At 40.0% G+C, this 19,073-nt stretch overlaps 1 protein-coding gene across 1 annotated transcript in view; it reads right to left on the minus strand.

Moving 5' to 3' along the window:
* DTWD2 (DTW motif tRNA-uridine aminocarboxypropyltransferase 2) overlaps positions 1–19,073 on the minus strand; it is a 171,309-nt gene that overhangs the window by 60,525 nt on the left and 91,711 nt on the right. The window contains exons 3-4 of the mRNA XM_075272260.1: positions 14,289–14,383; positions 4,006–4,198 (exon numbers count right to left, since the gene is read on the minus strand). Of these exons, the coding sequence (XP_075128361.1) occupies positions 4,006–4,198; positions 14,289–14,383 (288 nt within the window). The remainder of the gene's footprint in view (positions 1–4,005; positions 4,199–14,288; positions 14,384–19,073) is intronic.

The following is a 19,073-nucleotide window of genomic DNA, read 5'->3' on the forward strand; positions in this document are numbered from 1 at the left end:
CCCCAAGCATATTACTCTAAGCAATTACATGCAAGTCATATGCAACCTTATTTATATCTGGAATCTAAAGCATCTCGTAAAATATACAGTAGCTCCAGGGATTTTGCTTGCTCAGCACAGCTTCGTCTTTCTTACATTGGCGACAGACAGCGGTCTTCATAATTTTTAGATAATATTTTGTGTCTGGAAAATGTCAAGTTCTGTACAGTCATATAGATATGTCTGCAAAATCTGTAATTTTTCAGACAGATAGAGAGAACCGATAGTGGGAAGATCTGATGGATTGCCTGACTGCTTCTGCAGGGAATGAGACTGCAGTTAGCCACAAAAGGTTACCACTCCAGACACTATGTAATTATCACCTTGGCAGGGACCACTTCAACCCAAACACTACAATGTTCCTCCTTAGCCCATGACAATGTGTCGCTTCCTCAAACAGTTCTCTGGATTTAAGAATATAACAGCGTGTACCAGGTTTCACTGCGCAATGTAGTTTATAAAATAAAGAACTAAATGATTCACATAGTTTCATTGTGATATTTAATTTAATTTAACTTGTATTTCAGATACAATGTGTCACTTAAGATAACAGATAATCGGCGTTATTGTCATTCCCCTTGGTTTAGTCCTGCTGTGTTATTAATACATACAGAACTTTTCAGTAGACATATCATCTGCATCCATGGAATACGTTCTTTGCCCCTGGTGATTTCAGTCTTGCAGTCATGAAAAAAACAATAGATTAAGCCTAGATCATAAAGCCTCAATAGATCATGAATCCTCTTTGTGCACTATGAGAGTTTGTTTAGATATTTATCAGTCTCTGTATGCAACCCCTGCAGACACATACAGTATAAGCACAAACAGAATCAGATATTGCATTTCTGTCCAGCAAATCATACTCATTACATTAAGAAACATTAAAGGGCATGTCCACCCATTGGTTGTCATAATGTAATTATTCTATGTGCTTTGATACAGTTAGAATTTTTTTTTCCTTTTTACATTTTTAAAGTTCTCTTTTATAATCGGACGTGTGAAGAAATTTTCTAGTGGCCACAAGTTATCTATCCCATATGTTTATGTATGGTCACCCAGTGGTGTAGTATGAACAGCAGCCTGTCATGGGTTTTATTATGAACATGTTACAACATTGAATTTATCCCATCTCAGATGATCACTAACTTTTCAGACAACTTATGCAGCATTCACACTTGTGCCTGTGTCCGCCCATGGGATTTCTGTCCTAATACCCGGAGAAACCGCATAGTGGATGGCTTCCATTCATTTGAAAGGGTTTTTAAAGCAAACTGCCGGTGTCCGTATGCAGCCTCTCCACAGCGAAACCGGATATTTTGCACAAATACAAAGTCAGACATGCAGGACTTTGTGTCTGTCCAAAAAAAAAAAAAAAAAAAATCTTTCCAGAATTAAATGTTTCCTCTTTCCTTCTCCAGGTTGAGAAAGATGTCTGAGGCATAAACACCTTTCTTCAGGGGTCTGCTAACAGAAAAAGGAACCCACTGAAGTCAATTCCACACCAACTTCCTCACCATTTTCCTCCATGTGAATGGACCCTCAGGCAGATTCCGCCTGCAGAAACTAACAGTCAATGGGAGGCAGAAAATCCACGCTGAATTTACAAAAAAACATGTGGAAAAACCTTGTGCTGGAGGAAAAAAAAATTTCCTAATTCCTGAAGCGGATTTTTTCCTTGCCCAAAAACTCGGGTGCATTCACAAGGAGAAAAATGGCACTGAATTTGGTGTGGAATCTGCGTCAGATTCAGCACTGAAAAAAAAGCCTCCCATTGGCTTCAATTCAATAGCAGAAAAAGGAACCCATTCAAGTCAATGGGAGGCTTTTTTTTTTCAGCACTTTCAGAATCTAACATGGATTCCACACCAAATTTGGCGCCATTTTACTCCGAGTGAATGCACCCTAAAAGTCTCCTGAATTGCTCTGGAGCTGTCACTAAATAATGCTAAGGCTCTAAAGTCGGTGGGGCAAAGCACCAACTCGGTCTCCTCTATTTTTCTACAGTCCAACACGGATTCAATTCCTGCTTTGACTTTGACTCCATTATAAATGGCTGACAAATGATCATGGTCAGTTTGAAGTAGTAAAAATCCTCTAATTTACAAAAAAAAAAAAAAAAAAGAAAAAAAAAGAGCCCTAGTTCTATGAAAGTAAGAAGAAACTAGGCATCTAATTAATATACAATATCAATAACTGTGTAATATTATTAAAGATAAGTAATCATTCAATTCTGAAGTTGGAGTCGGTGACGTTTTTCTGACTACACAAGCCTTGGTAATACAACTATCACGATTAAAGATGAGCGAGTAGTACTCGATCGAGTAGGTGTTCGATCGAATACTACGGTATTCGAAATTCTCGTACTCGATCGAGTACCACTCGCTATTCAAATGGAAAAGTTCGATGCAGAACCAGCATTGACTGGCCGAATGCTATACAGTCGGCCAATCAACGCTGGTTCTTCTCCTACCTTTAGAAGTCTTCTCCGTGCAGCTTCCCCGCGGCGTCTTCCGGCTCTGAATTCACTCTGCCAGGCATCGGGCCTGGGCAGAGCCGACTGCGCATGTCCACTTGTAGTGCGGGCATGCGCAGTCGGCTCTGCCCAGGCCCGATGCCTGGCAGAGTGAATTCAGAACCGGAGGATGCCGCGGGGACGCTGCACGGAGAAGACTTCTCAGAGGATCCAGCCCGACCCTCACTCGTGGACTTGGTAAGTATAATTTGATCGAATGTTGCCTACCCCTGAAACAAGCATTTTCCCCCCATAGACTATAATAGGGTTCGATATTCGATTCGAGTAGTCGAATATTGAGGGGCTACTCGAAACGAATATCGAACCTCGAACATTTTACTGTTCGCTCATCTCTAATCATGATCGCTCACCTACATAGATAGGTTTCAACTTCTGTACACAAGGCCCATCCAGTCGTGTCAGCAGTTTTTGAGTAGTCAAAACTGCTGACAGTCTATCTAAGGTTATTTATCTATGAAAACATCTACAGTATAGAGAAGACAGAAAATGATTCTGCATAGTAAATATTTTAGGCATGAAAATGTATATGCTTAACATAAATATCTAATAATCCAGTAGATATAACAAAGTATCCATTACCAAATGACTCCACAATTGACTTTACACATAAGTATGCACATCGATGACAGCTCTGAATGTAATATTAGCTTACAGGAAATTACTGTTCTATTACAACACTACAATTACCTGAACACTAAAAGACAAAGCGCTCAAATACAATAAAGTTAGCAAAAGGTTGCACTGCTAGATTGGAGGAAAATGACTGCAACGATTTAGGTCAATGCAATCTCTGTCTTTTATAGATGGAACAGAAACTATTGTCACAAGGACAGAAAGTAAGCAACAACAGACTGATTCTGTTCTCAGCACACGCCATATAAATGTGTCCTTAGAAAATGATATATGACAGGGATATGCGTGCAAGCCGACAACTAGCCACAGGTTCGCTCTTCACCGTGACCCCAACAAAAAATATAATTTACCAAATATAGCCTGTGTGAAATCTGGTGTATAAAATGTATGTATTCTACCTGATCCTCATCTTTATTAAAAATAAATAAATAAAAAAGCGCCATTTTTAAGAAAACAAACACTTTTAATTTCCATTTTTTTCTCCAAACAGTTCAGGAGAGGTTAAAAATGATATAAAAAATTACAGCAAAGCTCAAGTGTCAGTGTTCCCTTCTGCTATAACTTACCAGCCGGGCTTTTCATCATATCATAAAAAATATTTCCAAAATCATCCCTGAAGGAGCAGAGTTATGACAACGTCAAATATAGGTGTAAGCAAGCCGGAAAACTGTCTGTCATTGTCTTGTTACTCTCCATGATTCATGAATAGCGTTTCTCTATAAATAAACCCAAACTAAGAGGTACGTGATCTATGGAACACGCGCGGCCACTAATTTTATAGTAGGATAAGCCTGATTTACCTGCTTTGGCAGCCGAAAAAGAGAATTTTTGTAGAATATGTCTTTGGCCTGACTCCATGTGCCATCTATTATGATGAGGGAGTGTGGGTGATGATTGTCTTCTAGGGACAGCTCTTCCAAATTAGCTGCTTCAGCTCCAGGATAAAGGATGAAAGTACCAGGTTTCCTGCAAATGGCTGCTAGTTCTGGATATCTAAAAGCAAAGGTGAGAAGCTGTGAACAAAAAGGGACTCTATTCGGTAACATTGTATTTTTACACATGTAATTACCCAGTCTCTGGGTTGGCATGATGTCCAAATAGCAGCCTGATAGTGTCTGTTATAACTGGATGTAATTTTAGCCAATATTAAAATTATGACGTAAAAAAAAAACACCCACAAAAAAATTCTAAAACATAATATTAAAAAAATAAACTATGACCCTGCAACCATATAGTAAGTATAGGAGAGTAAGTAATATATATGATGCATTAAATGAATTTGTAGAAATCACTGGAGACAAGGTTGTGTTCTAACAAAAGAAAATTAGGTACATTAGGCATAAATGGAGGTTTTTCTTGGAAAAATGAGTCATAATTTTTATTTTATAACATCTATGTAATCACTATTAGTGGATTCTAAAGCTTTGTATAGAAATAAGATGTCATATTATGGTGATAAATAATACACAAAATTCTATCATTTCTAAAGTTAATAACAAAGAACTATAATAATAATAATAATGATAATCATCATCATAAATAACTACTACTAAGAGGATTTTTCTGGCTTTACTTTTTGCTTTGCAATTGTTTTATTCTTATGTAAACAGGGATAGAAACATGTTATGGGGTTGCTCATCTCTTTGTGACCAAAGCACAAATATCAGGGCACATCTAATACACAAATCTTACAGTACTAGTTGAAAAACATTAAACACATCCAGTCTTTTTTAAAGGGATTCTACCATTAAAAACCTTTTTTTTTTTTTTGTCATTGACATGTCGGAATAGCCTTAAGAAAGGCTATTCTTCTCCTACCTTTAGATGTCTTCTTCGCCCCACCATTCAGTTAAAATTCTGTTTTCCGTCGGTATGCAAATGAGTTCTCTCGCAGCACTTGGGGTGTCCCCAATGCTGCAAGAGAACTCTCCAGTGCCGCCTCCATCTTCTTCTGGAACGTCTTCTTCATGCGTCTTCTTCCGGCGCAGGCGGTGAAACTTGTAGACCTCGGGCAAAGCTGACTGCGTATGCCTGCGGCGACAAGAAAAATGGCCGCTTACACAATAAGTAAGCGGCTATTTTCTTGTGGCATGTGGGCATGCGCAGTCGGATCTGCCTGAAGCCTACAAATTTCACCGCCTGCGCCGGAAGAAGACGCATGAAGAGGTCGTTCCAGAAGAAGATGGAGGCAGCGCTGGAGAGTTCACTCGCAGAATTGGGGACACCCCCAGTGCTGTTTGAGCGCTGGGGTCCACCCCCAGTTCTGCAAGAGAACTCATTTGCATACCAACGGAAAACGGAATTTTAGCCAAACGGTGGGGCAAAGAAGACATCTAAAGGTAGGAGAAGAATAGCTTTTCTTAAGGCTAATCTGACGTGTCAAAGACAAAAAAAAGTTTTTAATGGTAGAATCCCTTTAACACAGACATAAGAAACTAAATCTACAGTTTGTAAAGTATGTGTCATATCTAAATCCCAGAATATATGGATGAGTGCAGGTCATTACAAATACCCTTGTTACCCACTTGGCTGCTGCCATCCTAGGCCAGAGGACAGGGAGTAAATTATGTAAATGGGGTTAGAGGCCCTTTACATAGGATTTTAATAGAAAACCAGATATTTTTATCTGGTGGGGGAAACGCCATTCTTCTCAAATGATGAGTATCAGAGTCTCCCTATTGTAGATATTGCTATATTTCATAAATGGCTGACAGTCACGCTCATTCAGACAAATGATGCTTCTAATTCATTATATTATATAGTATTTATAAGTGTACTATATCATTAAATTTTATGATTTTATTTTGAAGCCCGAATTTTTTTTTTTGGCTCTAATTCCAGCCAAAATTGGCTCCAACTCCACCGTCCTATTTGTAGACTGTTATTTTGGAGTTTATTTTAAATCTTAATTTTTTTGCATCTTAAAACCTTTTCTTGGGGCTTATTTTACCGATTGCCAGAATCCACTTCTCTCCTACAGAAGCCTCTAACATAAAGATATGTCCAACATTTACTTAGCATGTCACGATTGCAACTTGCTAGGAAAAGCACTGAAAGGCTACAACTCACAGCACAACTACTAGACAGCCGCACATAGAAAACTATAGCATATTGTTGTGAAGGCAATAATCAATTTGTGAGACATATCTGGACATGAGTAACCAAGAAAACAACATATATCTGTAAATGTGAAGCCTTGAACCATACCTCCCATTATAAAACATCTTTTCGTACATGAACAGTACAAGTGAATATAAGAAACTTTGTGATATATTTTATTATTAAAGATAAGTGCTTCTATCTCCATTTATCAGGCCTCTCTCTCTGCTGCAGATTTTAACCTTTGATCTCTCACCCCTGTTATTTTTCTGATTCTGGTGTATAGATTGGTGCCGCAGCTGGACATTAAACCAGCGGTTGAGCAGGCACAGTAGCAGGGCATATGTGATTAGTATTAGGAACTTTAAGTAAGGACTCATGTCTGAGCACTGGTGCTATGGGACTGAGCCAGGCAGCCCATCTCTTCACACACGTCACTATTCACATTCTGACACACAAGAAGGAGGATGAAGTTGCCTACACACAGCTATGTGTCAGAAGCTTCCCAAAAACGTCCGAATTTCCGTGATCATGTAACCACAAATGCAAACAGACAAGCCATGCATTTTTGAAACCGCTTTATTTTGCATCTTTAATCCACTGCTGATTACTTTTTTGCATAGGATAATAACTTAAAAAGGAATTTGTCAAGTTCAATGAGCAGACCAAAGTGCTAGAAGTATAGTATAGAGCTAGATTAGCTGAGCAGATTGATATATAGTTTTGCGGCAAAATGTTCATTGCAACTTGTAGCTTATTGCTCTATGCTTAGGAGTCCAATGAGCGGTCCTAGAGATGAGCAAGTACTATTCAAAACTTGCGAATGATTTCTGGGTGTCTGTGGGAGATCCTGTGTCTCCTGCTATTGTTTACATGCTTCTGCTTCCTGTTATGTAACTTCTTTACTAACCCCTCTCACCTTACTCCCCCACCTTCCTCACTCCCCCCCATACAACTCCTCTATCCCGCCCTTCCCTACCTACTCAGCCCAACCCTGACCCATATTATATACTTACCCTCCACGCTTCTTCTTGTGAGTCGGCCCCTCCTCCTATACTGATTCTGTCTGTGTGAGCTCTTCTCCTCCAGTGGATGCACAGTAGAGGTGAAATACCAGCAGCAGTGCACAAGTGCTTGGAGAAGAGGAGAAGATTGTGCACCCTGCAAAAATTATTACAGAGGGTGAAGCTGTCTGGCTGGAAGAAGCGTGGAGGGTAAGTATAATGGAGTGGATGAGGGAGGGGAGGAGTAGTGACAATCTGTTTTCGAAAATGGGGAAATGGATCATCACCGGATAATCAGAAAATGTTTCTAATTATTTAGAATGTAGGAGGGGGGAGGGCATTTAGATTAGTGTAGAGATTTCAAGTTATCTTGGACAACCACTTTAATTCGCCTTTTCATAAAATCCCGATTCTGATTTTCATCAGAATTGTGAAATCACCATTAGCCCTGCCCCATAGTCTGATATCTTTCATGTAGACTTTCTCCTCCCGCGGCACTGTAGTCAGTAGTGGGTTGGTAAGATCAGGGGTGAACCATGGAACCATGGCTTTCTGCCGCCTGAAGCAGACGTCAGCAAAAATGCCGTCGTCCCCGTGGCCCTGGCATAGCACCGCCTGAAGCGGTCGGTTCAGGTCGCCTCATGGGAGGTGCGGCGCTAGGTAAGATGAAGAAAACTGCATATGATATATCTGACTCCTTGTTCTTGCATCAGCTCACTGAACTTTTGTTAGTTCCTTTAAAAAAAAAAAAAAACTGTGGAAATGAGATTAAAACTGAAAATCATCCTGAAGTATGAGATATCGTTTAATGGATATCATCTGGGTGCAATCTGATCCTTTTTTTAAATTTATTTATTTTTTTATTACAAACCAGTACATACGTATGATCATGTACATTTGAGCTAAAACATGATGCCTGTAATTTAGTCAGCACTTTCAAGGTGACACATTTGATCTTAGCCAATTGAGAGTGGAATTGGAAGCTTTTGCTCTTTAACCCCTTAAGGACCAGGCCATTTTTTGGTTTCGCATTTTCGTTTTTCCCTCCTCACATTTCAAGAGCCATAACTTTTTCATTTTTCAGTTCACAGAGTCACATCATGGCTTATTGTTTGTGGGACAAATTGTACTTTGTAATGGCACCATTCAATATGCTGTGCAATGTACTGGGAAGCTGGAAAAAAATTCAGAATGAGGTGCAATTGGAGAAAAAAATGCATTTGCGCCATTTTCTTATGGGTTTAATTTTTACAGCGTTCACTGTTTGGTACAAATGACATGTTACCTGTGTTCTACGTGTCAGTACGAACGCGGTGATACCAAATTTATATAGTATTTGAAATGTTTTGATACTTTTAAAAAAATGATAAACTTTGCAAAATAGAAAAAAAAAATTGTGTCATCATGTTCTAACACCTGTAACTTTTTCATATTTCCATGTATGGAGCTGGTTGTGGTGTCTTTTTATGCGGGACAAGATGACGTTTCTATTGATACCATTTGGGGAAAGATCTAATGGTTTGATCACTTTTTATTCAATTTTTTATAGGAGGCAAAGTGTTGAAAAAAACGCTTTTTGGCTGTTTTTATTTTTTTTGCCGCTACGCCGTTCGCAGTACGGGATAAATGTTTTAATATTCTAACAGTTCGGGCATTTTAGAGCGCAGGGATACCTAATATGTTTATGTTTAATGTTCTTTAATTACTTTTATAGCTAATCTAGGGAAAGGGGGGTGATTTGAACTTTTATATTTTTTTATTTTTTTAATACTTTTAAAAACTTTTTTTTTTCTTCTGTTACATTTATGATCAGACCCGTTAGGTACCTTGAAACCTAGGGGGTCTGATCGCCCATACTATTCACTGCAATACTACAGTATTGCAGTGAATAGGAAAATCGCAGCACTTCTATTAGACGATGCCTCTGGCCTCTGGCATCGTCTAATAGATCTCGTGCAGAGACAAGCCTGGAAGCCTTCAATAGGCTTCCGGCTGTCATAGCAACCGATCACCGCCCTCATGTGACGTTCAGGAGGGCGGCGATCGGCAAAACATGGCGGCGCCCGTGCCGCCGGCGCCATTTACACACTGCGGTCACGTTTGACCGCAGTGTGTAAGGGGTTAACAGCAGCGATCGGCTCGGGCACCGACCGCTGCTGTTAGTGGCAGGTCCTGGCTGTATGATACAGCCGGCATCTGCCGTGTATGGAGCGAGCTCAGCGTGTGAGCTCGCTCCATACATCCCCATGCGACCCATGACGTACAGTTACGTCAAGGGTCGCTAAGGGGTTAAAGGAAGGCTGTTAGCAGGATATTGGTAATACTAGTACCTTGTATAGGTGATTCAACAGTTTCCAAATAAGTCTCTATTACTCTAGGTTCACACTTGCGCTCAGGTTTCCGTTCTTCAGGTCCACTTAGGGACCCGAAAATGGAAACCCAACCTGCTTACAAAGCGGTTACTTGCGGCAACCCGTGGACGCCATAGTCTATAATGGGGTATGCCTGGTTTCCATCTGAAAAATGCAGAGAGAAGAGTCCATCACACAGGAGTGGGGAACAGAAACTTCAAGCCCTCACTGAACGCAGATGTGAACCCAACTTTATTCAGCTTTGAAGCCCCATTTTCATTACAATTACTGTTGCATGTATATGTAAATGAGGGTACAAGCTTGGGGGCGTACCTTAGCTTGCCTGGTCTCAACTCTAGCCAAGCACTTTTATCCAATTTTGTATATGAATAAAATTGTGACTTATATAAAAGGGGGACATTTGGAAACTGTAGAATCACCTCTACAAGGTACTGGGATTAGGTTTATAACCAAGTTACTACCGTGACAAACTCTCTTTAAGAAAAGTATTATTTCAATTCACTATTGTAAAATTCTGTATAAAAGATGACAGAAAACTATTCACTAATTCTATTCAGCACAAACTTCTACCCTTGTTCCAATGACATAAAACTGGGGAGAAAAAATCCCTGTAGTGCAATATTTCCAGCTTCCTTACAGCCCTCTGTTTTCCAGCACTAAACTTATTCCCTTGATAAATGGCCTTTTATCTGTGCTTCAAGTACAATATAGTACAAACACAGTCATGCCATATAAATCTCAGTTTGGAATAGCGGAATATTAGAGTATTAACAGACACTATTGCCGTTTTACTACTGTGTAGAAGCTGAAACTTTTATGGCTTTGTAATATATAAAAGAGCTGAAGGAAACATGAATTAAGCAGCGTGAGTAGGGAAAAGTATGGTGCCTCAGCAGCATTCACCTTGTAATGCCTTATTAAGACACAAACAAAATGACATTTTCAGTAGTGTACCATTAAACCAGGGAAAGTCCGCCTGAGGAATGGCATAGATATGGCGTCCAATAGCGATACATGTACTTTCACAGTTTAGTGTCTGCCTGCAATCATTTAAAGGGGGAAAAAAACACATCAAAATGTTCACACATTAGCTGCCAAATTATTCCGTCTTAAAGGTCTGCTCCTTATGCAGTTTAGAAAATAAATCTCAGACTTGCAGAAATAGAAATGACCAAGGGCAGATTACTTAGCAGACTGGAAACAAATCAAAAAGAAAGGGCACAACAGCTGAGTGTGCGGAGCGGATGATACATGCACACCGCAGTTAATTCGGGATATCAGCATATTCCACACAATGACTGAAGTAAATATCTATACTACAAATCTTTTATATCTGCAACAGTTTGTTTGCTATAAATCAGCGCCGCTCATGCTTAACTATGCAAGGACAACCAATCTCCTCCATCTGTATGTTTATGAGCTGAATATAATTCCAGAAGGGGTGCCATCCAATATCTACCAAGGGTGAAGGTCACAAAACATCACAAGGTAGGAAACTTCTGCCATGAGCATCTACTTAGAGATTAAGTTTGAGGTTACTGAAAATGTAGACGAAAAGTTCTAAAGCAACAATATATCATACATAGATTCCATATATTGCAGTTACAATTCTAAGGAAAATTATGATAGGAAGACTCTAGTGTGAATACTAGTGGACAAGGTTACTTTCCATTTGGATAACAATAATTCATCTACACAAAAGGCTCTGTTCACATTAAAGGCGTTTTTGTTAAGTGCTGTTTCTACTAAATAAAAGCCTTTGGCACAGTTCATGGCTGTTGGAAACTCTCTCAGACTTCGCCCTCTGCTGCATTTCTTCCTACCTCACCAACCACACATTTAACATCTACCAAACACATCCCCTCCCTCACCGCAATCTTTTTCTCTATGCATCTTTCAAGGCTCTTTCCTGGGAACCCTACTATTTCCAGCTATAACTTTTACAAGTGAAGTACCCCTAAGTGAGAAATCCCCCTACCCAAGTACCCCCAAAGTAGTGATCACTTATAACTGGTAATAAAATAAGAATTCATTTGGAGCTTTTACTGATTATGTAATGGCCACCTCAGTGCCCTCATGTAGTATAATGGCTCCCTCTCCCTCAGTAGAATGTCCACATCAGTGCCCTCACACTCAATATAATAGCTGCATTGATGCACCCACATGTAGTATAATGTCCCTCCCACATCAGTGCCCTACATGTAATATAATGGCCTGCACATATTAAATCTCACAGTGCCCCCCCCCCCCACATACAATAAAATGGCCCCCACAGAGCCACCATACACAATGGCCCTCATGTTCAGTGATGCTAACAGGGCAGATTAAGGGTACCATGAGTCTCTGGCTGCTAAGGAAGAATGTCCATTTCCACCACTCATACCAAAGATTCAAACAGTATAATGTACCATAGTGGCCTTCATACAGTATAATGTCTCAGAGAGGCCCTTCCGCGCAATATAATTTTTCATAGTGGCTCCCATACAGTATTTTGAGAGTTCATCACTACTATTATACTCTGGGGTCTCTTAAGACCCTTGGAGTATAATGATTGGAGACCCAAGGAAGATGAATAAACACAAAAATAGTGTTACTCAACTGCCTTGGGTTCTGGTACTGCTTCTCATACTCCTCCAGCCTCCACAGATAATGTAAGGGACTTCACAGTGTCATGTGGCCAACAGGACCACTGAGGCCCAATCACAGGCCTCAGTGGTCCCTAATGTCATCTGCAGAGGCCAGAACATCATGGGGAGCAGCATCAGAACCTAGGGGAGGTGAGTAACACATTTTTTTTAATGCTTGATCACCTCCCTCTGAACCTCTGATCATTTTACCCTGGGGTCAGGGAGCTCTCACTGCAGCATGAACCCCTGGAAATACCCAGGGGTATGGGTACCGTTCCTTGAGAACCACTGTGCTATAGCATCCTTCTTCTCCTGTCTCAAACTCAATATGGAGAAAACAAAGTTCATTACCTTCCCCTCACCTCAAGCAGCCCCGCTGCCCTGACTCACCTATGAAAGTTAATGGCTCCACACTTACCCCAGTTCCAGAAACTTTTGATTCTGCCCAGTCCTTCAAGTAACACAACCAAGTCCTCAACACTTTTTGCCACCTCCAACTAAAAAAAATGTAATCTCCAATTCTCTCACGGTCTCCTCCTTCACTTTTCACTTATCCACTCAACACACAACTGCCTCCAAGATTTCTTCCGTGCATCCCATATGCTCTGGAATGTACTACCATGATACGTAAGACTGTCCCCCACAATCACTACCTTTAAAGTTCTCTTGATTTAACAACATTTGGTATTCCTCTATTAGGAAGCCATTTTTAATGAAGATTTCTGGTATTCCATGCATGTTTCGGGCTGAAGGCAATGACTGACCCTCTCACAGTTAATCAGCAATTAAAAAGCCAATAATTAACAATAGCTCTTGGGTCTGTTGTTTCTAGGAGTGCAAATTCCCATTATTAATGGCAGCAACCGGCTTAACAATGCAATTTGGCATTAAAAACCTTTACAAATGTTCTTTTTAATTATAAGCCAAAGCCACTGGCAGGTTCTGTGAAGCTTTAGATTGTCCTCTGAGGTAACAAGCCCCATATCTGGAAAGGAAGGGAGGAGGTAAAAATTATAGTGAGGAATGGATCTCTGTATGCCTTTAACTGAAATACTTTTTTTTGCTGACAGCCATTCTTCTTTTTCACATTGTCTGCTTTAAACACTCATTTATCTTCCAAAAGAGTATCAATGTACAGTTGCAATCCTTTGTGCAGAGAACTGGGGGAATCTTTATCAATATGCCAGTTTATTTTTGGTGCCTCTTTACCACTTTTACAGGTGAGGTTTTTTTTGTATTATATACTTTATAAGATCCTTGCCAGACCACCAACCTATGGCAGTAAGGTGTATAAGTAGATACTTTATATTGTTGTCAGCTTTATTGCTGTTTGTTTTTACGGAACCATTCAAAGTTTTAGAGACCTTTTCACTTGAATTTGGAGGTTCTAAATATGGCCACTACAATAGTTCATTCCTTTTCTCACTCCAATAAATCAAAAGTTGTAATAAAACAGTATTATGTTATATCAATGCTACTATTAGTATGCAATCTTTATACGGGCGCAGAGGGGGCAGATTATGGCGTGGAATCCATGTCATAATCTGCCCCCTCACAATGGTGGTTTATGGAGACCACTAGCGTTCATTTTTCCGCTAGCAGCAAAAAAGAATCGACATGACCTTTCTTGAGGCGGATTCCGCCTCAGGAGGTCAATAGAAGTGAATGGGAGGCGGAAACCGCGTCATGGTTTTTGGTCGCTGTTTTTGGCAAAAAAAAAAAGCGACCAAAAAACGAGACATGGTTTTTTACGGTCCATTATCTGGCTGGGAGGGGAAAACCGCATGGTGTTTTCTGAATGCTCCAAAAAACACTTCAAGGTCCAAAAACCGCTTCCTAATTAGGAGGCGTTTTTTTTCCGGAACAAATTTCACCACACGGAATTCATGTATGAACTTAGCCTTATTGTAATAATAATCAATAATTATTCAATAATTAAAACTATGTTAACATATAAAAAGAATGGAAATCATGCCCTTACCTTTCTTCTCCAAACCGCCGACCAATCAAGACCTTACATTTATCTTCAGGGAGACAAGATGCCAAAAGAGGAACTGTCCGAAGTACTCTACTCTCCTAGACAGGGAAAAAAGAGGAGAAAATGTAAGCAATGTGGATGAACTCAACAACTTCAAGAAATATTAAAATTTGCCACAAACACAATGATCATGTACTCTTTAGCCTGTCTTGTACAAGGAAGTGTTGTATGAGTTCTCATGTGAGTTGCATCTGCAGTACAATAAAAGACTGCCAAGGTGACTTTAGTCTGTAAAGCTCATGACATGGGTCGGTTCTTACAGGGCGTTTGAGGGACAATACTGATGATGACCTATTTTTAGGTTTAATTCATTAATATCAGATCAGTGGGGGTCGAAATTCAAGCACCCCTACCATCAGCTGGTTGAGGAGAGTCTTGTGCTCCAGAAGTGGGCACAGCTCTGTCCTTGTCCATAGTGGCTGTGCCTAGTTACTGCAGTCTAGTCAGATTCAGGTGAGGATAAGTCAACAGGACAACATATATGTATCAGAATGTTTTTGTACAAATATATTTTGATCCATTTCACATATATTGTTATTCTTCAGTTAGTATAAAAAATATTTTTATTGGCTAAATACATGCTGGGAGATTTGTCAACACCTTTTTATAATCTAGGAAAGAGCTTGCCAAAAAAACTGTTCCAAGTATACTGGCACACAACGTACATCATAACTGAAACTGATACAGAAGGCAATAATCACTCTGCATAGAATGGATAGACCGGCTCACAAAATTCTAATCAGAGTCACAACATGTTGCTGGAAACTGTGCCTAAGTGTCAGGAAATATAACTTTCTAAAAAGCCTTCTTTAAGCTTTCTCGACATGGCAGATAATGCAAACTGAATACTAAGCATTTGCTCATTATTTTGTGTTTGCACATTGTAAGCAGTATGTACCTGTTTCCAGACAATGGATAATAGCAGACTCATGCATATTCCACATTGCCTTGTAAACATTCTGTTCATTACCTCCTCAGGTACAGGACTGGAGAGGTTACAACAAAAAGACCTGGGCACATCTGAGGCATTACAGATCTAATCCTAGCAGCTTTGCTGTCATACTGATGCAACAGAAACAGTATAATGTATAGACGGTCTAGCTACATAATCATAATGCATTGCAGAAGTCCGGACAAAACATAGTTTGGACAAGTTATCAGGGAGTCTGGAGAACTGTCCTAGGCAAACTGATTTTCATTTCTGGCATTTTGTAGACTGGTACCCAGAGGAGTGACTTGAGGTGGGTGCAGAGGGTGCAGTTGCACTGGGGCCCAGGGGTCTTAGGGGGTACATAATCACTGGCATCAGTATTGAGATTGCAGCTTCCATCTGGTCCATAAACCAAGGAGACCCCCAGATTACCCTAACCACACTAAGGTTGATTAAACTCCTTAGCACCCATAACCATTGCTGTTCTGATGAGGTAGGGGGCCCTTGACAAAAGATTGCACCAGTGCCCACAAGACTTTCATTACGCCACTGCTGATGCCCCAAATAAGTGTCAAATGCATGGGATTACTCAATAGTGGGTTGGGGAGAGGATGTTGTGTATGTAAGTTGGGGAAGTTTCTGTGACTAAATCTGGTGAATGTTTTGAAATTAGTTGGGGGCATACGTGATTAGTGAGTAAGTAGTTGGGGTGTATGGGTGTGCTCTGATGGCTGATGACTTAATTTTTACTATTGGATGGTGTAGTAAATTTTACTAATGGATGTTTCACGGATATTCTTGCAAAGGGAGCTAAAATGGGATACCCAGCCACAAGAAAGTGATATGGAAGTGTGCACATTGTTGCAACTCCACTGATTCTCTGGCGCAGAAATATAGGTAAGTGAGTCTGTCTAGATGTAGGGGCTAGCTAAGGTATAAAACTGAGCCAAAAAGACAACCCTCTTATAGAATGTTGCTGCCACATTAATGGTGGAAGGAAAATAAGACAATCATGGAAATTCAGACATCACAGAAGCACTCAAAGATAAAAAGTACCTCCAATTATAAATGAATAGTACATGAAAGCATAAGAGATTTTGTAGTATATCTTATTAAAGAAATAGGTTTCCTTCTCCATTTATTAGGCTGCTCTCCTCCTCCTTATCTTCACTCATACAAGTCTATGGAGAAGACAGGAGGTGGCTGTTAATTGATGTATTTTCTCAATCTTGTGAGATAACCTATTCTAAAATGATCCCTGATGCAGAAAAAGAGAGGAGAAGTTTATGCACATCCAGGTAAGCTGCTTGCCGCCTATGACTTATATTCCATTAGCAATAACACAAGCAGATAGTCAGAAGCAAAAAAGTAAGATTCTCATTGTGAGAAGCCACAGACTCCTCTCTGAGAAGTGCACAGACAGAGAACACAGAGCAGCAAAGCTGTGTGTAAACTTATAGAGGCTGAGAAGATAGAAATGCCCCTCCCCTCTCCCATCCCATGTTCAGACCAATGTTGATATGTCTCTCAATCACAAGGTACATGGATCTTAGGCATAAATATGCCAATATTTATGATCCAGTCCTTATAATATTAGGAATCAAGAGAGACAATAATCCCAGTTTAGAGTATATAGTAAGGATACCAACCAAAGTCAATCAATCACATGGCTCAGTTTTCATAATAACTGAGCCCTTGGCTTGACATATCCTTGTATAAGGCCTGGTTCACATCTTCGTTCGGTCAGCATGGAGAGTCAGCATGGAGACTCCCCGAAAGAAGTACTGAACACATTGACAAACTGTGAGCACTGAAAGCACATGGACCCCACAGACTATAATGGGGTCTGTGTGTTTTCCGCGTGGTGTCCGCATGAGTCATGCGGACAGGAAAGTAGTTCATGAAGTACTTTTCTGTTCGCATGTACCATGCGGACACTGCGCGGAAAACACACGGAATCCATTAGTCCATGGGGTCCCTGTGCTTTCAATAAGCTCACCGCTTGCCAATGCATTCGGTATTCCGTTTGGGTGGTCCCCAAGTGTACTCCCCAGAAGGAATACTGAAGGCAGATGTGAATTAGGCCTACGTGGCACTTTGTAAAAATATATTGTCTACTTTTGTTACTATGTCAGGAGTTGTTTATGTTACATGTGTCTATATGTGTCCATTCAGTGGTTGTAATGTGAACAGCAGCCTAAGAAATTACTTAGCATGTCACAACAATGTAATATAAAAACACTAGATTGGGATGGCTCATCAATGGAGGGAAAGCAGAGCACACTAGTTAGTAACCAAGAAACATAAAAATAACCAGTTACAGATGCCATAAGGCATAGTGTCTAGAGTCGTGGCATATTTTCATAAGGTAAGGCTGGACAGATCTACATAGAAAGATGGTGTGCCTGAATGTTAGATATGGTTTGAGAGTAGCTACTAAACCATCGTGAATCTAGAGAAATCCAAAGAGATATGGCTGCATTCTTTAGCTGCTGCATTTATTTTTACGAGCCCTCTTAACCTTTAGTGACATTCCTTTCTCATAAAAATCTGACTTTCTAACCGACTGAATTTCGAAGAACTATTAAAAATGAGTATGAAGCTGGATTTGTGCCAGATCCCAGAACAGTCATAATTGAGGGGAGAGAAATTCTCATTAAACAGGCAGAGCTATTAATTACGACATGTTAATTATGAAGCATCCTAATCACCAAGGGCTTGTTCATTTAGGAGGAAAACGGTAGAAAAGCTGCCTAAAATGAAGCACTTAACACAACTTAAATCTTCCATTCTAGGATACATTCCTGAAATTGTAGTTACCGGGGAAGCATAATTAAATGATAAATCATTTTAGCACTCGCAAAAACTATAAACCATAAGATACTTTCATTCAGATACTGACAATTTCTGAAAGCTAGAGGGTGGCAATCCAAACAACATGGCTGGATTCAGTAATGCCCTAGTCCCTGGAACTGCATCAGTACCAGTTCCAGCAAAGGTTCCTCCATATATCTTTTGCTATCGTTCCAGTTCATTGTCAATCTCCCACCAGGACACATAACATTGAAAAGTACAGATATCTCAGTCCATGTGGATAGCAATTTGGTAGTCTGAAAACCAATGTTTTTTCAGTTCAAGGACTCTGTCCCTCTTAGTTTGTGACAAGTGGTGATAAGTTGCACGTCCATGAGCAGGAGGCATCACACTATAATCCCACAACACTTGAACCAATCTTTGAGGATTCATGTTGTAACAAAAACTTTGCTTTCAATCTGGCTTTTATGCTCCTTCTCCATGCCACAGACAAGAGCTAGGTGCTTAAAAATCTAATCATTTGGTGATCTAAGTGGCACTTGCTACCTTCTCGATTTGTATGACCATATGGCTTCTTCTTCTTGGTGTTACAATTTTAATATGAAGGCGTGCATATAAATATCAATATTAGACTGGGCAATTACATTAATTTGCCGTTTCAAAGAAACACAATTCAGATTTTCAGTCCTGCCTCAAGAGTCTGCATATTCTACCAAGGCTTCCTCCTCCCGATGCAAGCCATGATCAACAATTTCTTTGCTGAAGTGAACAGTTTGGAGGTAGGATGAGTAAGCTTGCAACAAATATATTTAACTTTTTTTCACTGAGTCAACTCATTCAGGTTATTTTAGTTTCTTTAAAGGGGCTCTATCATTGGGAAAAGTCATTTTTAACTAATCACATCCTTGCATAGCCTTTAGAAATGCTATTCCACACCTACCTTTAGTATCTAGATTACCTCAGTGGTTTCTGAATAAGTTTGT

This window comes from Leptodactylus fuscus, chromosome 1 (genome assembly GCF_031893055.1).
Source record: "Leptodactylus fuscus isolate aLepFus1 chromosome 1, aLepFus1.hap2, whole genome shotgun sequence".
NCBI classification, from domain to species: domain Eukaryota; kingdom Metazoa; phylum Chordata; class Amphibia; order Anura; family Leptodactylidae; genus Leptodactylus; species Leptodactylus fuscus.